Source organism: Schistocerca gregaria, chromosome X (genome assembly GCF_023897955.1).
Source record: "Schistocerca gregaria isolate iqSchGreg1 chromosome X, iqSchGreg1.2, whole genome shotgun sequence".
Classification (NCBI taxonomy): Eukaryota; Metazoa; Arthropoda; class Insecta; order Orthoptera; family Acrididae; genus Schistocerca; species Schistocerca gregaria.
In genome coordinates this window covers 382,479,922-382,507,292 of record NC_064931.1, presented here as the reverse complement: position 1 = coordinate 382,507,292, position 27,371 = coordinate 382,479,922, and the positions used below count along the sequence as shown (strand labels likewise).

Genomic DNA, 27,371 nt, shown 5'->3' with positions numbered 1-27,371 from the left:
TCCCCCATTGAGCATGTTTGGGACTGGATGAAGCGTCGTCTCACGCGGTCTGCACGTCCAGCACGAACGCTGGTCCAACTGAGGCACCAGGTGGAAATGGCATGGCAAGCCATTCCACAGGACTACATCCAGCATCTCTACGATCGTCTCCATGGGAGAATAGCAGCCTGCATTGCTGCGAAAGGTGGATATACACTGTACTAGTGCCGACATTGTGCATGCTCTGTTGCTTGTGTCTATGTGCCTGTGGTTCTGTCAGTGTGATCATGTGATGTATCTGACCCCAGGAATGTGTCAATAAAGTTTCCCCTTCCTGGGACAATGAATTCACGGTGTTCTTATTTCAATTTCCAGCAGTGTATATTCACTTAAGATCTCTAGCTCTTTAAATAAGTGTCTACAGGATGATCTTGGATGAGCTCCAGCAATTATTCTGATTATATTCTTTTACTCAATGATGAGTTACCCCAGAATATGATTCCATATGAAAGCAGCGAATGAAAATAGGTGTGGTAAGCTAATTTACTCAGATGTATATCTCCAAAATTTGCAATGACCCTAATAGCATAAGTAGCTGAACTCAAACGCTTAAGCAGATCATCAGTGTGTTTTTTTCCAGTTCAACCCCTCATCAATGGATACACTTAGAAATTTTTAATATTCTAAATTAGCTACCAATTTCTGATCAAAGTCTATATATATTAATGGTGTTATTCCATTTACTGTGTGGAAATGTATATACTGTGTTTTGTCAAAGTTTAATGAGAGCCCATTTGCAGAGAACCACTTAATAATTTTCTGAAAAACATCATTTACAATTTCATGAGTTAATTCTTGTCTGTTTGGTGTGATAGCTGTAATTGTATCATTGGCAAAAAGTACCAGCTTTGCATCTTTGTGAATATAGAATGGCAAGTCATTAACATATATTAAGAACAGCAGCGGACCCAAGACCAAACCTTTCGGCACTCCATTCTTGATTGTCCACCAGTTTTAGAAATCACCAGTTTTTTGCATATTATGTGAACTGTTTATTTCAACTTTCTGCACTTTTCCAGTTAGGTATGATTTAAACCATTTGAGCACTGTCCAATTCATACCACAGTAATTGAGCTTATCTAGAAGTATTCCATGATTTACACAATCAAAAGCCTTTGATAGATCACAAAAAATCCAAACGGGTGACTTCCAGTTCCTCAGAGCATTTAATATTTCATTAGTGAAAGTATAGATAGCATTTTCCGTTGAAAAACACTTCTGGAAACCAAACTGACATTTTGTGAAAACTTTATTCTTACAAAACTGTTAAGCTACTCTATAATACATTATCTTTTCAAGAATTTTGGATAAGGCAGTCAGAAGAGAGATTGGGCAATAGTTGTTGACATCAGACGTATCCCCGTTTTTATGCAAGGGATTAACAATGGCACACTTCAGTCTGTCTGGGAAAATACCCTGCTTCAGAGAGCTATTACATATGTGGCTAAGAATCCCACTTATTTCTTGAGAACAAGCTTTTATTATCCTGCTGGAAATGCCATCAATTCCATGTGAGCTTTAATTCTTGAGAGAGTTTATTATCTTCCTTAGAAGGAGAGGTGGGTGGAATTTCAATTGTATCAAATGGTGTGCGTAAGGCCTCTTCTATTAACTGCCTTGCTTCTTCTCTACAACATTTAAAAAATAATTATTCAAAATTTTTTTGACTTCCAGCTTGTTGTTTATCAAGTTTAGATTCGTTTTGATGGTGATGCTGTCATCCTGTACTCTTGGTTGCCCTGTCTCCCTTGTAATAATATTCCAAATTGTTTTGATTTTGTTATACGAGGTATTAATCTCAGACATGATGCACATGCTTCTGGACATTTTAATAACCTTTCTTAATGTAGCACAGTAGTTTCTATAATATTTGGCTGTTTCTGGGTCATTACTCCTTCTTGTTGTTAGATACAGTTCCCTTTTGTGGTTACAAGATATTTTTATTCCTTTTGTAACCCAAGGTTTTTGCATGGTTTCTTATAATCAGATTCAACTACTTTCTTGGGGAAACAGTTTTCAAATTCTCTTACAAGTGTATCATGAAATAAGTTATATTTTAAATTAGCATTGGGTTCCCTGTACACCTCATCCCAGTCTAACTGCTGAAAATTTTCTCTGAAATTTCTAATTGTCGAGTCATTAATTGAACACACAACTTTGGAGGGTAATTTTGAATTACTCAATGGAGCTATGTCATATACTGTAACTAGCTGAGCACCATGATCAGAAAGACCATTCTCAACAGCACAAGAATTTAGGTTTTTAAACCTACCTTCGTCTATAAAAGTGTTATCTATCAATGTGCTGCTGTCCTTTACTACCTGTGTAGGAAAATTAATGACAGATGAGAAAGTGAAAGAACCGAGCAAGACATCCAGGTCCTTCTTCCTATTACACTCTTTCAGTGAATCAACATTGAAGTCCCCACAAATAATAATTTGCTTTCTCCTATCTGACAGATAACACAACAAGGCATCCAAGTTTTAGAGGAATAAATGAAAGTTTCCTAAAGAGGACCTATATACTGTTACAATTATGAAAGAGCCTTCCTTCAGTTTAAGTTGAGAAAGCCAGCCTTAATTAATTCCAAAACAATTACCAGGTTAGGCAAAGTATTGGTTGTATAGCTGTTAATTTCATTATTTAAACAATTAATTTATCCAGAACTTTGTAGACGAAGGAACTGGTAAAAATAAGGATTTTTTTGATAGACTCAGTTAACTGAATGAGTTATGTATTAATTGTAATTTCTGTAACTTATACATCAAACTATGTATAGTTTCAGTACCTATTATGGTCAGAATATATAATGGCCCAATTTTTGGTCCAGAGACAGGTAGTCCATGGCTGATTTTCAGCCAGGAAGTCTGTATCAGTTAGCCTATCAATAATGATTTAACTTAACAGTGGAATCAGTGCAACATAAATAGGCCACGTGTAAAAACAATGACAGCGTCTGTTCAATTTATTTGCGAAATAGTGAACTGTGTGGTTAGGTATTTACTGCTCACAGATGTTCAACAGTGAACTACTGAACCAGTATGGTGATGTTTGCCTACAAACTACTAATGAGGCTTATCAAATGTTAACCAATAGTGAACTGGCCATATAACTGCATTATATTAGGGGTTGTGAAATGAAAATAAAGAACTGTGAAACACAACTGTGCAACTGTCTGCTGTATCACAATATTCAGTCTGCGTATTCTAATGGATGCTCATTGGAGTAGTCATGAATATATGAAAAGACTTGCATGGGAATGACTATCATCATGAGAAACTTCAATAGGTTCTGACTGGTGAGTACAACTTTATTTCCATTCTAAGGCAAGAATGTCACAAAGCACCATAGCTGATGGCCATCCCATACACTGGTATCAAGGAATTTGAAAATATGTGAAAGTGACAAAGTAATAATAATGCATGAAACAAAGAGCATATTACAGTTCCTCTAATTGGAAATGGATAGAGTAGTGTCTGTCTGTTATATCTTAACATATGAATGAAGCTGCCAGAAACAGAGCACAGTTCAGCTAAAAAAGGATGTACTAAGGCATTTGCCTGAAGTAACTTACTGAGAGTCTAACTGGTGATAAATGGAGAGAGATTTAAAGAACGTTTTTGTCCAGAATACTTGTCCTTAGCCTTAGTCATTGTACAACCGGACTAAATAGTAAGAGGGGAAGAAGGAGCCATTGCCACTGCAACATATGGACAAAGCAGAAGAAATATGGGAACATAAAAGCTTGTGGTATCTAGATATATGTTTCAACTAGCTGGAGAAAGTAGCGTGTTAAACACTCACAATAAATGCTAGTTTACTTGGAAGAGAAATATGCTGGAAATTATCACTTGAAGGTCATGATTATTTAGCAACCCGTTATTACCAGTATGTGTTCATGCTGTAACATAGTACTGACAGAGAAAATTAAAATGAAATGGAATTTGGATTAGATATATGATGTATAGAATACGCATTTTCAGAATATATCTAAGAGTAAGATTTGAAGTGTTGTCAAATTCAGTGAAATGTACTGCCCCTAATAGTGCAAACAAGCCTGTGGCAGTATATATATCCATATACATTAATATCAGCTGGAGGATTTCACACTTTATGGCAGCAGCATTTAGATGCTGGTTCACAATTCAGATGGGTGGACATCACCAACATTTTGCCTTATTTCACGACAGTGTCACACAACAAAGAAAGACAGGGCAATGAAATACAGATGAATATGATACTTAGCATTGCGCAGCCTGAAAGTGTGAATCCCTTCATGTACGAAAGAGATCTGGACTGATCCACATCAAAAGGTTGTAATTTATCTATTACTGCACACTTTGCTGAGTATGACTGGTCACTCAGAAGTATGCTATTGGTAACACACTACTCTGAGAAGAAATAACCTGGAGAAATTGTTAATAATCAACTCATGGAACCTTTAATTTATGAAGAAATTGCCACATATTAATAAGATCTTATTTATATACATGTAGGGCTCTGCAAACATTTCAGTATTAAGAATGCCTTACACATGTTTTGAATAAGTCCACAAACAAATTTTTTATGTTAATTATTTGAAAAATGAGGGAACAATGATTTATTTCACAAATTATGATGCCAGAGAATTGCATGTTCCATAAAGAAAAATGATGACATTGATTAGTAACATACTAATTTAAAACAAAGCTCAAGACAAGGTGAAATTGGCGTTTTAGAATGCTAGAGTCAGCAGTTAAACAGTGAGATAAAGTCACAGAAATACTTGCAAGAAAGGGCCACTCTAAAAAATTTAATGGTTGTGGCAAACACTGCAAGATAATCATGAGATTTTTAGAGCCACTCAAAGATTCAGGAAAAGTGTTTCAAGCAATGAGTATCTGACAATTCTATTTGTTTTATTATCGGTGCTTGAAACAAAAATTCATTGCAATGAAGGGGCAGATGATACAGATGTATGTTTCTGTAAATCTGAGTAGCTTCAGTTTTCTTGTTTATTACAAGATGAATGTCCAGCAAATGCAATTTGTACTTAGTTGCATTTCATCAGTTTTAGTGTCACTGGGATTTAGAAATGTTACAAAACTTTGGTAGGAATGTAAATGATTGTAAATTGCAGTTCTCTGTGACAAGCCCCTAATTGTTCTTAATATGTATTAATGACTTGCCACTCTGTATTCATGAAGATGCAAAGCTAGTTCTTTTTGCTGATGATACAAGTATAGTAATCACACCCAAGGAGCAAGAATATGCTGAGGAAATTGCAAATAATGTCTTTCAGAATATTATTAATTGGTTCTCTGGAAATGGACTCTCATTATGCCATTAGGGTTATTACAAATTTTGGTGATAAAAATATCAGTAAATTAGCCTACTATGTCTATTTTCATTCACTGCATTCATATGGCATCATATTTTGGGGCAATTTGTGATTAAGAAAGAAAGTATTCATTGCACAAAGGCATGTAATCAGAATAATAGCTGGAGCCCACCCGAGATCAGCTTGCAGTCTTTTATTTAAGGAACTCGGGATATTCACCGTACCTTTGCAATACATATATTCACTTATGAAATTTGTCATTAATAACCCATCTCAATTCAAAAATAACAGCAAAGTACATAGCTACAACACTAGAAGAAAGGATTATCATCACTATTCTGGATTAAAACTCACTTGGGGACAGAAAGGGGTGAATTATGGTGCTACAAAAATCTTTGGTCATTTTCCAAATGGTATTAAAAGTCTGATAGATAGCCAGACAACAATATTTAATAGCAAATTAAAAGAAATTATGAATGACAACTCCTTCTACTCAATAGATGAATTCTTAGATATGAAGTAATAACCGCAAAAAATAAATAAATAAATAAATAAATAAATAAAATGAAAAAATAATAATAAACAATTGGGTTGTGTAAAGAAAACTTATGTCTAAATGACACATTCCACATCATTACAAAATGTCATATTCATGATCTACGGAACAAAGATTAGTGTATGTAGAAGTAGAACAGCCACCAGAGAGTGCATTAGTGTTGTTTTTGTTTAGCATTGTTACCAGGTCTGGTAGGGTATACAAAGGTTATGTACAACATTACATGCTGAATGATCACTGTGAAGGACATGAAGATGCTGTGTAATCTATTGAGACAGCAATATTAGTGGATGAAGTTTTACAAATATGGACTACCAGTTTGTTTCTCATTCATAAATTTCTCAGTTTTTCACTCTACGAAAACAAAATGCCTGCAGAAGATACTTTTGGATTCATTTTAATGCTTCCTATATTTTCAAACATATACTATGTTAGGAACATTTCTAAATTGGGATTAATACAAAGTTAGACATTCTTGGCTCTACAGGTTATGGGTTTGAAATATGTAATACTCCATTCATTTCGTTTGTTGAAATTTTTAAAAAATAATGCAAAATCTAAAAATTCATTGTCAAAGAAAACACTATAAAACACAATAAGACAACAGAAAAACAAACTAAATATACCATTTTCAGTTATTACATTCCTGACTAAATAATTTCACTTGCATAAGTTGCACAAATATTGTCCTCTATTATAACTTGCGTATTCAGTGTGCACCCCCATTTCACACATTAGACACAGTAACAAATTTATCCCTGCCTTGTCCTGTGAAAGTTTACCTGAGCAAAAGAGACAGTCAGCATCTTCATTAGTGGATACACTGTAGTCCAGAATGCTACTAATAGTGTACAAATGATTTCTCACACGACAAACATCATCCTAAGAATCAGATGATTCTTAGTTCCCAGGTTTTGGTGGCCTCTGCTTTTTTGTCTTCAGTTTATTTGTTGCTGTTGTCAATACTTCAGGAGATCTCTTGTGTGGAGAAGAGGTTAGTACTACTGAAGAATCTGATTTTCCTCCCATGGTGCCTGGCCTCTTCTTTCTTTGTGGAATGGATGAGTTCTGCCAAAGTGTAATTTCCAATGTGGAGGAAGATGTTCCTGCCTCAATTTAACCATTAACCCTTCCATTATTAGAAGCCACCACTCTGCAGATGGTTCATTGACTGCATCATTGGGTAAATCCTCAACTATTCCTTAATGTAGGCAATTACACCTGCATAGATGAAAATATGAGGGTTTAATGGGTACATTCCTGTCACCCTAGCTACTTCCATTGCCTGGCACTTAATGTAGGCCTTCCCAAAAATTTCAGTGATGTACATGTTTATTATTGGGTGTTCATTTTCCTTCAACCATATGCATACCTGCTCAGAGTAATAAGCTTTCAAAGGACTCATTTAAGTTCTACACAGTGGTTGCATCTAGTGGGAGGCATGAGGACACAGAGACATGAAATTGACATGGTTTCTGTGTGTGAGGTTTATAACATCCATATTATTGGACTGGCTGTAATGCCCATCCAGAATCAGAAGTCATTTCTGAAGCCAATACCCAGAAATAAAACAGGCCATGACAATACAGTACAGATATAAAATATTGGTGCACAAATGTTAAATACTAGTATTCTGTATTAGTGCCTCAGATAGCTTGGAATTCAAAAGCACAAATAAAATCAAAAATTAAATTTAAATTGGCAACAGATGCACCATCTTACAGCTTAATCTATTACCTACACGTCTGTTTAGAAAATATTTTAATATCAAATATATTAAGACAAGAATGAAACTGCAACAATTATTCTTCCTAAGGAAATTTGTTAAAACATCTTCATTCACTCACATGCAACCCAAAGCAGTCTGCAATTACTGAATGTCATTTACAAGCAGCTCACCAGAGTACAGCACTTATAAGGTGCGAAACTGTAGTATTTCATATCAGTACTCATATTCCACATCTCTACCTCTTCCTCTTTCTGACAGAAACTGAATGGGGCATTATTGTATGTCTCCATTTGGCTAGTTGGTCAAATCATGTCATATCCACATTTACTTTGTGTTCATATGTTACAGTTGCTCAGTGTTGGACTGCGTGGGAACATGACAACAGGCACGCTCATTATGAAGGTTCCAGTCAACCACATCTGACCACCACAAATGACAATTACCGCACTGTGTACAAAGCACATTGCAACCCCTTCAAATCTGTGTTTGCTATGAGAGAACAAGTAATGGATTCTCTATAACATTACTTTCATCCTGCCGTACTGTTCAAAAAATTGCAGCAGTTGGGCTTGGGAATTACTATCCAATCCATACTCTCCTGTTAAAACCACAACACAGATGGCTGTGCTTGGAATGGTTACAATACTGGGAAACATGGACTGCCATGGCATAGTATCAGATAGTGTTTCTGTAACAATCTCAGTTGTGAACTACCCCGGATTACCATTATGAATGAGTATGGTGGCAGTCTGCAAAGATGTTCCATACTTCCAATGTTTTTGAGAGACACAGTGGCATTATATCTGGCATCATATGAGTCTATCGGAAAATAGTTTCCCTGAGAAGACATTGAAATACAATTGTAAAAAAATCATGGCTTACTAAAGGGATGAAAATATCCTATAACCAGAAAAGAGAAATTTATCTAATAGCAAGAAAGAGTAACAACCCAAAAACTGCCCAAGAAAGAGTAACAACCTAAAAACTGCCAAATAGTATAAAAAGTATTGTACTACATTAAGGAAAGTTATTAAAAAGTCCAGAAGTGAATGTATTTTGTCTGAGATTAGCAGTTCTGATAATAAAACCAAAACAACTTGGAGTATTGCTGTAAAGGAAACACATCAACCAAAAGCACAGGAACACACTGTACTACCATCAAACTGACTGAAAAGTTTATTAACAAAAAGTCAGAATCAGAAAATATTTTTAATAATCATTTGCTACATGCTGTGAAGAAAATAGGGTTTAGACACTCATTAGAAAAGGCACAAATATATAGAATAGAAAATACCTATATAATCTGATAAAAGTGAAATTCTTCCTATGTGTCTTTCCAAAATCAGGAAGATAAAAACAGATTCAAAATTTAAAGCTCCACGTAATTGATGGCATTTCCAGCAGAGTATTAAAAGCTTGTTGAAAACAGATAGTAGGATTCTCAGCCATATATGTAATAGCTCACTTTAAAAAGATATTTTTCCTGGTAGATTGAAATGTGCTATTGTTAAACCATTTCATAAAAAAGAGGATTAATCTGATGCTAGCAACTACTGCCCAGTGTCGTCTCTGACAGCCTTAGCCAAAATTCTTGACTAAGTATTGTTTTCAAGAGTACCTTCAAACATTTGTAAAAATAAAGTATTAACAAAATGTAAGTCTGGTTTTCAGAAAGGCTTCTCACAGAAAATGCTGTATATGATTTCACTGATCAAATATTAAATACTCTGTGGAATTTTTTGGTGATCTCTCAAAGGCTGTTGACTGTATCAGTTTCCAAATTCTTCTACATAAATTTATGATCTAATGTATCTGAAATACGGATGATATTACTTACACATTATGTAATGAAATTCAAATTGCTACTAAAGGAGTTCAGTATTTTTATTGTGATAGATCAATTATGGCTCAGTTGCCACCTTCAGACCATATCAGTTGTTGCTGTCACTTTGTATTCTATTACAGCATAGTGCAGATTTAAGACTTTTATATTGTTAGGTGTTTTATGGTTTGTTGCTGTTAATTGAGCTTTCATTAATTTTATAATTTGAAGTTTTATCATCAGATTTGACAGATTGACAGTTTTGACAGCTTATCTTCTAGATAAGCTCAAGTACTGAGGTATGAGTGGGACACTGCACAAATTGTTTAATTCAAAAGAAAGAAAATTTTATGCTCCTCACCCACTGCCTCAAACAGTGCGGCCAGTAGCCTTAATAGATGGGAATGAAAATTAAAATGAATTTTGATCCACTTAAAAGAAAGCTATATGAGGCATGTTATTTCTCAGTGGCTGAGTTCATGCAGGATGATCTGGAAATTTGAGCTGGATACAATGTGTTATACAACCCAAAAAATATCATTATGGTGTTATTATTCATTTTAGTGCTATTGCTTATTCGTGTAGAACTCATTTTAACAGTATTATAAATTTTGACCTGTCTCTTGTATGCAAACCGAATGGATTGCAAATGTATGTCAGAAGGTGAATAAACCCCAAATCCATAAAGTATTAAAAGTCTGATAGATAGGAAGACAACATTTAATAGCAAATCAAAAGAAATTCTGAATGACAACTCCTTCTACTCAATAGATGAATTGTAAGATATGAAGTAATAACTGCAAAATAAATAAATAAATAAAAATACGTGTGTAAAAAAACTTATGTCTAAATGACACGTTCCACATCATTACAAAATGACGTATTCATGATCTATGAAACAAAGATTAAGGTATGTAGAGGTAGAACAACCACCAGAGTGTGTTAGTATTGTTTTTGTTTAGTATGTATACAAGTGTTATGTACAGCATTAAATGCTGAATGATCACTGTGAAAGACATGAAGACGCTGTGTAATCTATTGAGACAGCATTATTAGTGGATGAAGTTTTACAAATATGGACTACCAATTTGTTTGATTATAGTGTTATTATTCATTTTAGTGCTATTGTTTATTAGTGTAGAACTCATTTTAACAGTATTATAAATTTTGACGTGTCTCTTGTATGCAAACCGAATGGATTGCAAATGTGTGTTACAAGGTGAGTAAACCACAAATCCATATATGCAGATTCTTCAACCCGGTGTCAAGAATGGTGTCCCTTATTGTTCTTTATACATAATAATGACTTTGCACTCTATATCCACAAGATAAAAAGCTAATTCTTTTAGCTGTTATTACAAGTATATTAATAACAACCAAGAAACATGATTTAGCTAAGGAAATTGTAAATAACATCTTTCTGAAAGTTATTAAGTAGTCATATGCTAATGGATTTTCATTAAATTTTGGTAAAACACAGTACATACAGTTATGTACAGTTAATGGCAGAACACCATTAACAAATGCAGACTTTGAACAGAAATCTGAAGCTAAAGCAAAATATTCAAAATTTTTGGGCATGTGTATTGATTTGACATTGAATTGGATCAAAGACATTAATGATCTGCTGAAACATTTGAGTTCAGATACTTCTGGTACTACAGTAATTGCAAATTTTGATGATAAGCCCAGCAATGAATTAGCCTACGATGTCTGTTTTCATTCATTGCTTTTGTATGGCATCACAATAGCATCAATAGTCTGAGAGATAGCCATTTGTAATTATATATAAATCATTTGTGTCATGTAAAGAAACTTTTTGTTAAACTGACTTGTTCCTCATCATTAAGAAGTGTCACATTCATGATCTGTGGAACAAGTATTAAGCTCCTCTAACACAATACACTCACAAAAGTTTGAGCAAGCTTGCATTAGGAGAGGATACAACAAATTTAAGACACCTTTCCTAACCCAACCAATGCATGCATCTAATTGAGGGGTATGTGGATGCAACATCATACTGATAAGAGTCTTATACTGCCAAGTTCTTTGTAAATTTGGCTCAGTTTTGTTTCAATCTCCCTTTGTGGGATCTTTACATTTTTTCAGTTAGTGCAAGTTTTTGGGGCTGTCTAGAGAATGTCAGATTGACTAACCAGGCAAAAAGTGATTTCTCTGTCTTCTGTGTTGCTAGACACTGAGCCAAGTGATACCCTATATATTAATGATATTGATTTGTATTTAAGTAAAATGCATGATGATGAAAGTTATGTATGATAAGGAACCTTATCTCTGAGAGTTGAGGAAGACATGATTCATGAGTCAAGGAAATTCTTAGAACATATTGTATATATGAGCTAATAATGCAGATCATGCTCCAAGAAACAGTAACATGTTGTTTCACTATGAGTTCAGCCATCATTACAAAGGCCAGCAGATACTTGGTTTTTATCTCGAACCTTTAACTGATCCATATTTTTCCCTTATTTCTTGCAATAATGACACAACTGCATACTACCCTAGGTAAAGCAATTGATTTAAACTAATCAGACTGTAGTTTCTTCAGATAGTGGAAATATGAGAATCAACACTAGGTAACAGATGTTGAGTTATGTTCACAAGAGGATAACAGTATTCCTATGCTACCTTTTTTGACAACATTCTCTGTGTGTGTATATATATTGCATGCTTGCTTCTGCACAGCATGTTTGATTAAGTGTGAGCAAGCAAACCCCTAGTTTGCAGACCTCTAACAGAAAGATGTTGTTGTTGTTGTTGTTGTGGTCTTCAGTCCTGAGACTGGTTTGATACAGCTCTCCATGGTACTCTATCCTGTGCAAGCTTCTTCATCTCCCAGTACTTACTGCAACCTACGTCCTTCTGAATCTGCTTCGTGTATTCATCTCTTGGTCTCCCTCTATGATTTTTACCTCCACACTGCCCTCCAATGCTAAATTTGTGATCCCTTGATGCCTCAGAACATGTCCTATCAACCGGTCCCTTCTTCTTGTCAAGTTGTGCCACAAACTCCTCTTCTCCCCAATTCTATTCAATACCTCCTCATTAGTTATGTGATCTACCCATCTAATCTTCAGCATCCTTCTGTAGCACCACATTTCGAAAGCTTCTATTCTCTTCTTGTCCAAACTATTTACCATCCATGTTTCACTTCCATACATGGCTACACACCATACAAATACTTTCAGAAACGACTTCCTGACACTTAAATCTATACTTGATGCTAACAAATTTCTCTTCTTCATTAACACTTTTCTTGCCATTTCCAGTCTACATTTTATATCCTCTCTACTTCAACCATCATCAGTTATTTTGCTCCCCAAATAGCAAAATTCCTTTACTACTTTAAGTGCCTCATTTCCTAATCTAATTCCCTCAGCATCACCCAACTTAATTCGACTACATTCCATTCTACTCGTTTTGCTTTTGTTCATGTTCATCTTATGTCCTACTTTCAAGACACTGTCCATTCAATTCAACTGCTCTTCCAAGTTCTTTGCTGTCTCTGACAGAATTACAATGTCATCGGCTCTGTGCAAAATTCTACCAGACGGGTTCCTATTTCATTCCTTACCCCCCAATCCATATTCACCTACTATGTTTCTCTCCCTTTTCCTACTCTTGAATTCCAGTCACCCATGACTATTAAATTTTCATTTCCCTTCACTACCGGAATAATTTCTTTTATCCCATCATACATTTCATCGATTTCTTCATCATCTGCAGAGCTAGTTGGCATATTGGGCTTCGTGTCTATCTTGGCCACAATAATGGGTTCTCTATGATGCTTATAATAGCTTACCCACACTCCTATTTTTAATTAATTATTAAACCTACTCCTCCATTACCCCTAATTGATTTTGTGTTTATAACCCTGTATTCACTGACCAAAAGTCTTGTTCCTCCTGCCACCGAACTTCACTAATTCCCACTATATCTAACTTTAACCTATCCATTTCCGTTTTTAAATTTTCTAACCTACCTGCCCAATTAAGGTACCTGACATTCCACGCTCCGATCCATAGAACACCAGTTTTCTTTCTTCTGATGACGACATCCTCCTGAGTAGTCCTCGCCTGGAGATACGAATGGGGGACTATTTTACCTCCGGAATATTTTACCCAAGATCACGCCATCATCATTTAACCATACAGTAAAGCTGCATGCCCTCAGGAAAAATTATGGCTGTAGTTTCCCCTTGCTTTCAGCTGTTCACAGTACCAGCACAGCAAGGCTGTTTTGGTTAGTGTTACAAGGCCAGATCAGTCAATCATCCAGACTGTTGCCCCTGCAACTACTGCATAGGCTGCTGCCCCTCTCCAGGAACCACACATTTGTCTGGCCCCTCAACATATACCCCTGCATTGTGGTTGCACCTATCGTATGGCCATCTGTATCGCTGAGGCACGCAAGCCTCCACACCATTGGCAAGGTCCATGGTTCATGAGAGAACAGAAAGATATGAAAAATGAAAGAACGAAAGACACATATAATTTAGAAAGGTACGAGGGAGCCCAGAAAGTAATGCACTGCATGTTTTTCTTCTCAGCTGAAAACAATACTAACGATGTGAATCATTATGTATATATTATTTCAAGTCTTCTGAGTGAGTGTGCCAAGTTTCCATCACTTCTGACATATAGTGTAGCTGCAGGACAATTTCTAATTGGCATCTGTAGGTAACATATGTTACAAGCAATGTGCTGTCATTGAATTTCTCACAGCAAAGAAAGAAACTGTTGGGAATGTTCACATGCCTGCACAAAGTCTACGGAGCATCTGCTGTGACAGTAGTACAGTTAGTCACTGGACACATAGAGTGAGGTCATCAGAAGGCAGTTCGGCAGAACTCCACCATTTGCAGCGGTCAGGGAGACTATTCACGGCTGTCACATCTGACACACCTGACCTAGCTCCCTCAGACTTCCCCTTCTGTGTACCATTAAAGGATGCCATTTGTGGAAGACATTTTGAATATGATCAGGAAGTGATTCACACAGTGAAGCACTGACTCCACTACCATGACAAGGGTTGGTATTGGCAGGGCATACAAGCCCTTGTATCATGCTGGAGGAAGGCCATAGAACAGGATGGAGATTATGTGGAAAAATAGGATGTGTACATGAAACACCATTCTCATGATGTTCAATAAAGAACTGTTAAAGAAAAAAGATGTGGTGCATTACTTTATGGACAACCCTTGTAATTAAGGGGGAATTTTATGTGGATATAATATAAGAGGCTGGAATGTGGTGGGATCAGGAGAAGAGGTAGAGACAAAAGTGGAGAACCCAGATTTTGAACTCAACAACATTTTGCTTACCACCATGCTGTGGTTATCCAATTGACACTTTGACACAATTTTGCAACTGGCATTCATCGAGGCTAAAAGCTGGTTCATGATGTGAAGAACATATCACACTGTAGAACTGCAGTTAATCTGGTATTTAACATATCTGATATCACTAGAGGCTCTGTCTTTAAGGCTGTATGGACTGCCAGTGATAGGCCTATAGCAGGAAGTGGTGCATGTATTAATGGTGCAGGACTTAGTGCAGCCTAAGTAAACAACAGAATATTGCTTTGGCTGAGGTGCAAGATAGTTAAACCCATTGTGGAAAATGTTCATTTGTTGGAATGCTGTATCGTACTGTACAACCATGACATATTTTTCAATCTGCTAACACCTGCACTGTATCTATCTCTAGACTATGCCCAGACTACTCTACTTTCCAAATAAAAGATTCACATTTCCTTTGGGACTTCCTACACTATTCTAGTCCAGCTGCATCTTCTTGTCCTCATATTTTTCTTCCAGTCTGCAATTATTTCTACCAATGTCCATCTACATCTACATCTACATGTATACCCCGCAAATCACATTTAAGTGTCTGGCAGAGAGATCACCAAACCATCTTCACAATTCTCTGTTATCCCAAACTTGTACAGTGTGTGGAAAGAACAAACACCTATATCTTTCCGTATGAACTCTGAATTCCTTTATTTTATCATGGCGATCATTTCTCCCTGTGAAGTTTGGCATCAACAAAATATTTTCACATTCAGAGAAGAAATATGGTGATTGGAATTTTGTGAGAAGATTCTACCGCAACAAAAAATGCCTGTTTTAATGATCTCCACTCCAAATCCCATATCATTTCAGTGACACTCTCTCCCATATTTCGATATAATACAAAACGTGCTGCCCTTCTTTGAACTTTTTTGATGTGCTCTGTCAATCCTACCTGGTAATGATGTCACAATGTGCAGCAGTATTCTAAAAGAGGATGGACAAACATAGTGTAGGCAGTCTCCTTACTAGATCTGTTACATTTTCTAAGTGTCCTGCCAATAAAACGCTATCTTTGGTTAGCCTTCCCCACAAGATTTTCTATGTTTTCCTTCCAATGTAAGTTGTACATAAATGTAATTCCCAGGTATTAAGTTGAACTTAAGGCCTGTAGATTTGACTGTTTTATCATATAACTGAAGTTTAATGGATTCCTCTCAGAACTCATGTGGATGACCTCACACTTTTTGTTATTTAAGGTCAATTGCCAATTTTTGCACCAAACAGATATCTGTACTAAATAGTTTTGCGATTTGTTTTGATCTTCTGATGACTTCACTAGTTGGTAAACATTAGTGTCATTTGCAAACAACCTAAGATGGCTGCTCAAATTATCTCCCTCATCATTTATATAGATAAGGAACAGCATAGGGCTTATAACACTACCTTGGGGAATGCCATAAATCACATCTATTTTACTCGATGACTTTCTGTCAATTACTGCAAACTGTGATCTCTCTGACAGGAAATCAATAATCCAATCACCTAACTGAGACAATATTCCATGAACATGGAATAAGCTTTCCGAAAATCCAGAAATACGGAATGAAGCCGAAATCCCTTGTCAATAGCCCTCAAAACTTTATATGAGTAAAGAGCTAGTTGTGTTTCACAAGAATGAAGTTTTCTATTTCCATGTTGACAATGTGTCAATAGACCATTTTCTTTAAGGTAATTCATAATGTTTTAACACAATATATGATCCAAAATCCTGATGCATATCCATGTTAATGATATGGGCCTGTAGTTTTGTGGATTACTCCTGCTGCCTTTCTTGAATATTGGTGTGACCTGTGCATTTTTCCAGTCTTTGGGTATGGGTCTTTTGTCAAGCCAAGGTTGTTTATGGTTGTTAAGTATGGAGCTATTGCATCGGCATACTCCGAATGGAACCTAATTTATATACAGTCTGGACCATAAAACTTGCTTTTATCAACTGATTTAAGTTGCTTCACTGGTCCTCTCACACACTCCTTACTTGCTGGATCAGAGCACTGGTTCCAATTGCTTCTGCTGCAATCAGTTCCATATTTTGCACTAACAAGATATTCTAGTTCTCTGAAGAACGACTTTATCCATATGCTCATTTGATAAGTATACTTTTCTATGTCCTTGCATTCTGCCCATTATGTCCTTTGTTTGATGAGTATATATCTATGGGTTTTGATGTAGGCATACATACAGATATATGTATAGGCCTACATAGAGGCATTTGTTTAGCTGTGAATGAAATACTAGATTGTTTAATAACCAAGTGTCTATTCTCACACATTTGTTGACACATGTTAGGGAAACACCAACAAATAAAGGTTTATCTTCACAGGACAATAGCATAAGGCAAAACATTACATTCTCTCCCTCATAACAGCAGAATTAGAAAAATTACAATCTGACATGTAATTCACAGATCTTCAGTTGCATACCTGGAAAAGAAATGGTTACAGGAAATAATACTGTTGCGAGTATCTCACAACAAAATATTGAAGAAATCTGGATATTCTTCTCGACTGCAAGGTATTAAGTAAAGATAACACTGTAAAAATAAAACACTATACATTGGTTTCCATAGACAATGATTTAAACAGTAATTAATTTAATCTATTATTTATCTCTGATTTTTATATATAAAATCATATCTGGTGGGTGAACAACCTATATGCAACAGATAATCTCTAGCTGTACAGTTATCAACAAAATTTGACTTCTTCAAGTTTTTAATTAAACATGGAAAGAGAAAAATCTGATAAATGACTTGTGGCTTTTGTAACTTTCACAGCATTTCTGTGAAAATCATATATGTCTATCTTCTAAGAAACTGAGCAGCTCATACTCCTAATATTGCTCTTTTCTCTTCTATTAGCTAAGCAATTATCTCTGCACTAATAGAACCTGTTGAGTAAATGATATGTATGTAGTCTTTTTGCCCATATGAAATGTTACATTAAATTTTTCACTTTCAAATTTTGTATTCAGTTTGAATAAATTGCAAGAGCATGTTTTAATGAAATACATCACACAATTAAAGATTTTGAGAGAAAAATCTGATAGAAGACATTCAGCTTGTATGTATCTGTATCGAGTGCAAAAATGTATAGTATATATTACTAATAACCATATGAGCTATTGTGGCAAAATATGTATCACTAATGCATACTATATGTGTAGAAATGGCTACATAGTAAATATTATGTCTTTCAAGACAAGTGAAAAGAGTTTAATTTGATATGATAATCCAATCAAAATAATATTTTTGTTTTTTGATGTTTGCTGCAAACTAACATAATGAGTTGATAGTGTCATTAATTGTAAATGTGGTCACCATTTTAACTATTTTCTATTTTAAAATGTCTACTATATAAAATTACATTATGTACCTGAAGTTAGTAATTTGATTTTCCAGCAAAATTCTAAGTCTTTCTTTAATCTCCTGGAATTTCTCCTTTTCTTCATGGGTCACAGTTCCAACACCATCAGGTCTGAAACAGTAAACATAATTTTCTTTCCTTTTTACTTTGATTAGATTTAATGGCAAATGTTATACAAACATTACATGGTATTGCAGTAATTGTAGTTACTGACGATGTGTTTATCTGTGTAATAGTGATCCAAAGAAGCAAAATAGAACAAAACTGAATGCACACATTCAAATTTCATGCAATGCAATTAGTTGAAAGATGCATCATACTTCAAAATATTCTTTGGTTTTGAACATAAATAAACATCAAGCTTTTCCAAGAGAATTTTCTCATCTTTTTATACTGTGTTCAATACACTATGTTCACAAACATAATACATGTCAACAGCTGGTGGGGTGCCTGGTAAACAAGAGTCTCTGCTGGATCAGTAGCAAAATGGTGCAACATGCAATATGGTATGTCATTGCAAAACAGAACGAAACAAAATGTGTGGGAATGTTATGTTTAAAATAATGATTCTGAAATGAAAAAGCAGTTTAGTTAAGTAACGTAAGTTAACTCTATATCATCAAATGTAGTAATATCTCATAACATAAAACTAAGCTATTAACCACACAACAGTCAACAACACATACATATCCTTAAGTTGGGCAAACCGGATAGCCATTGAGAAAAATGCTAAGGATAAAGAATGTGTGGAGGCAAAAAGAGAACAAAAGTGTGCAAATATTAAGTATACAGATAACTGAACAAGTTTATGACAATATCTATGTATTAAATGTACATCTGTATGCAAAATACATAACAGGCAGAAATCACTTCCTCTTGCTTAGCTTAATTTTTCTGTGATCATTCTGTAAATTGAAAGTCTCTGAGTGTACAAACAACCACCAAGGACTACAATTGGCATACACACTTCTCGCCATCACAAGAAGGAATCAAGGAATAATCAGTAAATTTCAACATAGGTTAAAATGCTATGAATAAATAAATTGCTTCTCATCATAACATAAAAATAATGTAGGTTGCTGAGATTTGCAATATGACTGATGCTTCTTCCACTTTAAGTACATGAAAACTATAAAACTTATTGTTCATCTTTCAAAGATCACAGTCATGCTACTAGCATCAGTACCAGCAATTGTCGCACCACCCATGCCAAGTCATATCATTACAGACAAACATACTGTATATGAAAATATCTCTTTGAGTATTGCCAAAGAATAAGTGCAAAGCCATTTTCCTCATATTGATATCATATTTCTGCCACTGACAGAAGCATCTCCTTTAGTAACAGTAATTAATATACAAGCACTACAGTAAGTGTTTAGTTCACAGTCATCACTTCCACTCCCTTCTCTGTCAGATAAATGAACCATTGTTTCTTGGTGCTATTATTTGTAGCATAAAATATAAAAACTGCATGCAATGCTACTATGTAATGTTAATAAAGCACAACCATCTAAATGACAGGCTGAGGAATTTTGTCTGTTATCCCACATATGAAAGGCCCATGACACGTCCACTGAACTGACAATGAAGAAATAAGTTTGATGTAACAAATATGAAGATCAAAGTCTCTAATTTTCAGGAATGAACTGTACCAATATTTCTGAATGTACCATCTCAAAAACATTACCTTCTGCAACATTCCATCATTTTCCACATCACTCTATTAAATGAATAACAGAATATTCTGTTACTGACAGTAACTTGTTTCCATCTTCCAATATTCTACATCACAATACATTTAGCTCAACTGAGAGATCCTATCATTATGCTACATCACTAGCCCTATGATCACTGGCCAAGTATACTATAGGAAAAGGCTGTTGTGACTGGAAGCACAACATTCTTTTTAGGCCACTATATTGAAAGTGTACTGTGCCTATTTCAATTCATGTAAAACAATTCCTTCTGGAGTTAAATGCAGTATTAATGAAAGTGTAGAAGAGAGAGATACTTAACTCCTATTTTAAAGTGAACATACCAGCCACAGTTTAGCAAATCATTTGCCGAGTCAAAGCTTGAGAATGAAAATGGATGGCTAACTGTTTGTCAGTAACCAACTTTTCAGTATGAAACAACGTAACTCCTATACATGGTGTGTACCCCAGATAACTTCAGATAACTGAACACAAAAATTATCAGTACAAAGTTTGATTCAGTGCATGGTCAAAACATAGAAAAAGGTGAAATTAATGGATGAGTTGTAAGACATGCTAAGGGATATGTATGACTGGTTTGAAGTCACAGCAGATTTTACATCACTGTTGTTGGATGAGTGGAATTTTTACACATGTTTATTTGAGTTAAAACAAGCTACTGGTTCATCTCATTATCTCCCGTCCCCCCTTTTCTGCACTCCTACTTAGTACCACTGAGGCATAGCATCCAATTAATACAAAAATGTGTTGTAGTACTTATTTCAAATGCCTTCGATATGCATTTATGCAGATTTACTCCCAGTGTTACAGTTAATAAGAAAATTCAGTTTTAAATCAATCATGATACATTTTTCCTCAATATAAGATGTAAAAATATTTTTATTATGAGGTTACAAAGTTATTAGTTTTGCTCCCAGCATCCTATGAATTATGGAAATATTTAGCTTCTGGGAATGTAGGAAGCATCTGCATATCAAGCCAGCATCCACGATTTCTAATACAACAGTGGGAAATCCTGGTTGGAGAAAGTGAAAGATAATGAGTAGTAACATAATGGAGATGTTTGTTACTGTCTATACAAATAAAAGTGTGTACACAGTAACTCAGCTTATGATGCTGCATTCTACATAAAAGTATACATCTTCGCACTCAGAACTACATTGTCTCAGGGAAGAAAAAGAAAAGAAAAAGAAAAAAAAAAGTGATTGTATGGCATTGTCAGCCGGGAGGCCCTAGGCAGGGACGTTTTGCCGCAGTATTGCAAGTCCCTTTGACTGTGGTGGAGATAGCTGTATAAATACAGATTGCAGTTATAGGGCAAGATAGTATGACGTGTGAAGGATGTGGTGGAGAGACAGTTTTCATGTACTGAAGTCACTGAAACTGGTATTAGTGATAAGGGAGAGGAGAGGAATGTATCACAATAGAATCCATTGTGAAACTACCATTCATTTAGATAAACATCGTATTAGTTGCTACAGCATGTACAGCCACAGGGTAATCTAATTTGTCCTTCAGAGCTGTTCATTTATACTGATACTGATAGGCAGCCAGGTGCTGGTCAGACCAAGGCAAAAGACCATGCAGTAGTTGTAGCAGAGTTAAAGATGATGCAATTGATTTCCAGTGGAACCTGTCTTGCTGAGATAGAATACAACATATCTGGACTGGAAATGGATGTGCTAGGTGAATATCTGAAACAAATCCTACATGTGGCCTTGGACAAAAATGTGATACATGCTGCAGTGCATTGGATGCAGGCATAGTATAAGGAAGAATTAATAATTAAGAGTTAAAATTTAAGAATGTTGTTGGCTGAAGGAATCTAAACAAAACAGAATCAATTCCAGAAAGAGGAAGTTTACAAAATTCCAGTTTGATCAGTTGTTGAGTAGTGTTCATCCCTCTTGCAGTCTTACCATGTAAGATTAGTAGATGAGCTGAGAATGATCCCAGTATGAGTAATACTTCTTGGAGTGGGTTTGTTTCATAAGCAAAAAAATGTTACAAATGTGCTCATACAATTCCAGTATCAGATATTACAAAAGAGACTTCTTTTATCATTGAGAGGTTTACCATTAAAAAAATTCCAAGAAGAGTCACAAAACATATTGACCTATTGGAGAAAGAAGAGAAATTCTGGTTTATCCACAGTTTCCAGGAAATTAACATTGAAGATAACTCAGTGACATCTCTAGTCTCTCAGTTCTGTGAATTGCCAAGTCAAGCTCTATGTTGCTCCCCAAACAATGTCTCCACTGTAAACAATTCTCTTCTGATTTTTGACTTTGATTTTTTCATCTGACATGTGCAGATTATACTATTAACCTTTCTAATAAGGTTTATTCAGAATCAATAGATTTTGGTGTAATGATCAGTGATACCATTAGCTATATGTACCACAACATGTATGATGGTCACTTATAGGCTGCAACACTAATCATAAGAAATTAGAAAGCTTGCTCAAAAGCAGACATTCAATTTATCTAAAACTGCTTTGTGGAAATTTAAAAAAGTATTAACAGATCGCAAAAATTAACTATAATAAAAAATTACAAAAATAGTAAATATCATGTGAAGAAATGAAACTTCCTGGCAGATTAAAGCTGTGTGCCTGACCGAGACTCGAACTCGGAACCTTTGCCTTGCACTTGCCTGTGAAAGGCAAAGGTCCTGAGTTCGAGTCTCGGTCGGGCTCACAGTTTTAATCTGCCAGGAAGTTTCATATCAGTGCACACTCCGCTGTAGAGTGAAAATCTCATTCTGGAAACATCCGCCAAGCTGTGGCTAAGCCATGTCTCCACAATATCCTTGCTTTCAAGAGTGCTTGTTCTGCATGGTTCGCAGGAGAGCTTCTGTAAAGTTTGGAAGGTAAGAGACGAGGTACTGGCAGAAGTAAAGCTGTGAGTACCAGGCATGAGTCATGCTTCGGTAGCTCAGTTGCTAGAGCACTTGCCGCGAAAGGCAAAGGTCCCGAGTTCGAGTCTCAGTCGGGCACACAGTTTTAATCTGCCAGGAAGTTTCATATCGGTGCACACTCCGCTGCAGAGTGAAAATCTCATTCTGGAAACATCCCCCAGGCTGTGGCTAAGCCATGTCTCTGCAATATCCTTGCTTTAAAGAGTGCTTGTTCTGCATGGTTCGCAGGAGAGCTTCTGTAAAGTTTGGAAGGTAGGAGACGAGGTACTGGCAGAAGTAAAGCTGTGAGTACCAGGCATGAGTCATGCTTCGGTAGCTTAGTTGCTAGAGCACTTGCCCGTGAAAGGCAAAGGTCCCAAGTTCGAGTCTCATTCGGGCGCAACGGTTTAATCTGCCAGGAAGTTTCATATCAGCGCACACTCCGCTGCAGAGTGAAAATCTCATTCTGGAATCATGTGAAGACTTTGAGAGGATTGCAGCAAGAAATCTTTGAAAGACTACCCGTTACATAACTAACTTACAATGGAATTAAAATTGATAGAAGATTGCCAAAACCAAATCACATTGAAACACAAATTAGGGAACTCTACATTTCTGTCTCTGAAGTACATGGTGTGGTAAATATGATCAGCAGAGAATAAATTTCAAACAGTTTAGTCTCCAAGTTACGGAATCATAGAAGTATATGCAGAAGCAAAAGAAATGTGGTGAGGATTAGAAAATAAACAGGGTGTGGATTAAGTATGGAGGATAGGTTATGACATTCACAGTTGTTAACAAATACTGTAGAAGACATATGTAAACTGAAACACAAGCAAGGCAACACACCCATGGGCAGCACATGTTTAGATATATTGAAGGCTAACACTTAATTAGGAATTAAAATTTTAAATAACTGATGTCCAGTATTTGTTCACGTCAAAGGAATTCATGTTATCAGATGCCCAAAAAACGCAAAAACAGGTAAATATAGGAACTCCCTGATCAATAGTAGTGTGTTAATAAAGTTTGGTTTATTTCAAAAGCTTCAAGAATTTTCATTTAAAAAATTTGAAGGCATTACTTTTCGGCATGCCCTCAGAAATTGCAAAATAAACACAACAGTTTTATGGATTTTTGGAAAAAAAATTGAATGTAGATGTTATGAGGGCTGGCACACAAACACATTTAATGATCATGTTTATTTACAATCACATGCTATACACACGAGAAAAGCTAAGTCTTCCAATTTACATTTGAAATATACATCAATATATGACACATGTATGCCATCTACTCTCACCCCCTTCACCTCCCTTGCACTGCATGCATTTGACATCAGGGAGTCTGTGCCGCAATTTATACATACACTTACTCAGCAATGTCTCAGACAAGTTGAGACTAGATGTGTTCAAACTTGCACATGTCTTATTTCTCACATTTTATGAATGCAGGCAGCACATGTATCAGGTTCCCACCAGAGGAGGCACAACTGTGTATTAGTGTACTGTTAAGAACAAGAAGGGGGCAGTATGTAATGTATAACAAGGGAATGTATATGGTGTATTTAAATGTTATGTATGTGATAAATTCTCCAGGATGAGCTACCTGTGATATTTCAGCAACTCTGTATAGCAAAGTGTTACCTTATGGACCAAGATAGAATGTGGGACTTTGCTATGATTTCTAGCAAAATGGAGGTGTGTGATTATACAACATTAAACCAGGACTTCTGTGTGCAAGTACACTACCAAGAAAACAGCAGTATTACTGTGAACAGTGATACAACAGTCGGAACACACATTCCAAGTGTGGTTTAATTCCAAGTGTAAAATGAACATATATAAGAAATTTATATATCAAATCACAAACCTTACAGTGAACAAAAACATTGGTAACAACCTTATTGGTCCCATAAAGTACCCTGATACATGTCTACAAGAAACTTTTTTGTCTTCCTTGGCTACAGAACATGGTTTTCCCAGACTGGAAGCTATAATTTATGACAGCAGAAAGATGTTGTTTTTGAGCCTGTGGAAGACCATCCAAATGCATTAAAAACCAACAACCAATATAAGACGTGACCTCTGTACTTTTTGCCAAGTTTTTCTATGTGACATAAGTGACTGGATCATTTACAGGACATTTCCAGTGTGTTGTTTAACAATTTTCTGCTATGTATGTACTGCACTGGGACAATAAGAATACATGAAATTCGACTGATGTACAAGTAAACCTTCCAGACAATCAAGACCAAGAAAAGACTATAAATTACATTTTTCCTCAATATGGTTTTAATTATTTACTTTAAACTATATGGAAAATATTGGCACAGACTCCAACAAAAAACAACATAAGTGTTGCATTATTGCTCAGTTCTCAGTCCAGGACATTGTTCTCCACTATACCATCAAACATAGATATTGTTGAATTAGGATGTGTTCACACAAATAATGTTCTACCACAGATCTTAAGAAAAAGAGGAACTCTATCAAACACACTTAAACCATTCTCTAGCAAGCACGTTTCTTAACTTTAGAATTCAATTGTGGTATTTTGAACATACATAATTTCGTGGAAGCTAGATATAAAAATATAGATCAGCTTACGGGGGCATTATGTGATCCAATATCAATTTTGTGAGTTTCATCCCATAATAAAAGACAGTGATTAAAAGGCAGACAGTATATCCTTGATGTTGAGATATTGCAAAGTAATATTTTTGAAGCTTATCTATTCTGTTGCCACCAAAGTGACCATTTTGCTGCTCTATACATAAGTCATTTGTTATTAAATCTGAACATTGCTAGTTATATAACTGGAGCAATAGATGAAGTACTGGCTCCTAAATGTAAGATAAGAAAAAAATGAGAAAGTAGTAGCTGTTTATTTTTGAAAAACACTTCTCTATTCTTAAGGTTTTACAGGTATTAATGTGTGATTGTAGTAAAAGTGTAATCAACAAGAGCAGGAGCCTGGGCTCAGACACTTTGAGTATACAAGATTCTGAAAAAGTTTTGGCTACCCTCCCTTGTGGCTGCATTCCATGTGTGAACTTTCTTCAGCTGAACGATTATTCTCACTTCACGGGAGTGAAATACATAACCATTACTCTTAGCGCATAATCAACAGCAACTAAGGCTTTCCTAACCAAGCCTATGTTAAAGAATAAAAATCGTTAGTCTGTATAATAGTTTTCAGTTTATTTCTCACTATTATGTGCCCAACTATTAATGCTGAAGTGGATGATTAACATCACTAACACTTTATCTTTACTTATCCTTATGCAACTGACATTTACAAAGGACCCACCACATTTATAGCAGCTAAATTACCCCAAGTACCATTTTCCTCTAGCATGTTAAATAAATACAACTAGTTGCACTCTTCAGGTAAGGGAAAATCAGCATCACCCTGGCTCAGTTCTCATCTCTTGAACTGGGTGTCATAAGAAAATGCAGTGCATATTGTGTAAAATATTTCAAAACCAAATAACCCTACAGCCACAGAAAGGGAAAAAGTATGTAGCTTGTGTTTGCCTTTCATTGCCACAAGGAAGGATTTTTGCAGTTAACAATCCCATTAATGATGAGGTTATTAGAGATGGATCATAAGCTCAGAGTGGACAAGAACAAGTAAGAAGATCATCTATGCTTTCTTCAAGGGAATCATCCCTGCATTTATCTCATGTACTTTAGGGAAACCGCAGAAAATGTAAGTCTGGATGGATGGGCTGTGAGTTCAAATATGCTCCTCTGAAATGCAATTCTAATGTGTCACTAATGCAATACCTTCATTGGTCAAATTATCGAAGTATAACTCTGTCCTAAGTCAGATACCCATGCAGTACAGTATCTTATACTATATCACTGTATGTTCTCATTATTGTGCCATGTTGTCCAACAGACTGGATGAAATTTCTCTCTCATTCACAGTACACAAATACATAAGTGATCTCACTGCAACAGAATCATTGACAAATTCTCCTGTCAACTAACCATGGGAAGTACACAAATTATTTATTTTTCCATCACACATGCACCTCAGATAGCTCCTTACTGTGTGACACCTATCAGATATAAATTGACACACACACACACACACACACACACACACACACACACACACACACACACACACACACATGTTCATTCCATAAAGAAATACAGATTGAAACTAGAAAGGGTAGAGTTTGATACAATATCAACAATGAGGTTATAAGAGATGGAGTACTTAGACAAATGTGGAGAAAGAAATTGCCCATGGTCTCATCTGAAGTAATTTTGGGACACCATGGAAAACATAATTCTGAATCCCACTCTTACCAAGTACAAGTTGAGCATTTTGTGAACTGTTTTGCTCATTATCTTCTCCATTACTTTATGGGGAGAATTTTTATTTTTGGGTCCATAGCTGACAAAAATGTTTTTCCATGGGTATAACAGTTCCACAGCTACAATTTATTACTTTTTATTTCTTTTTCACTACTAGTTTCAGGGAGCAGCCCCATTCTCAAGCACTCCTGTATAAAAATAATACATAGGGATTGAATCTCA

General features: G+C 35.7%; 1 protein-coding gene across 1 annotated transcript in view; it reads right to left on the bottom strand.

Annotated features, from left to right (window-relative positions):
• The window catches only part of LOC126297751 (calcium-dependent secretion activator-like), a 1,391,877-nt gene that overhangs the window by 389,841 nt on the left and 974,665 nt on the right, over positions 1 to 27,371 (bottom strand). The window contains exon 20 of the mRNA XM_049988921.1: positions 18,209 to 18,310. Within this exon, the coding sequence (XP_049844878.1) occupies positions 18,209 to 18,310 (102 nt within the window). The remainder of the gene's footprint in view (positions 1 to 18,208; positions 18,311 to 27,371) is intronic.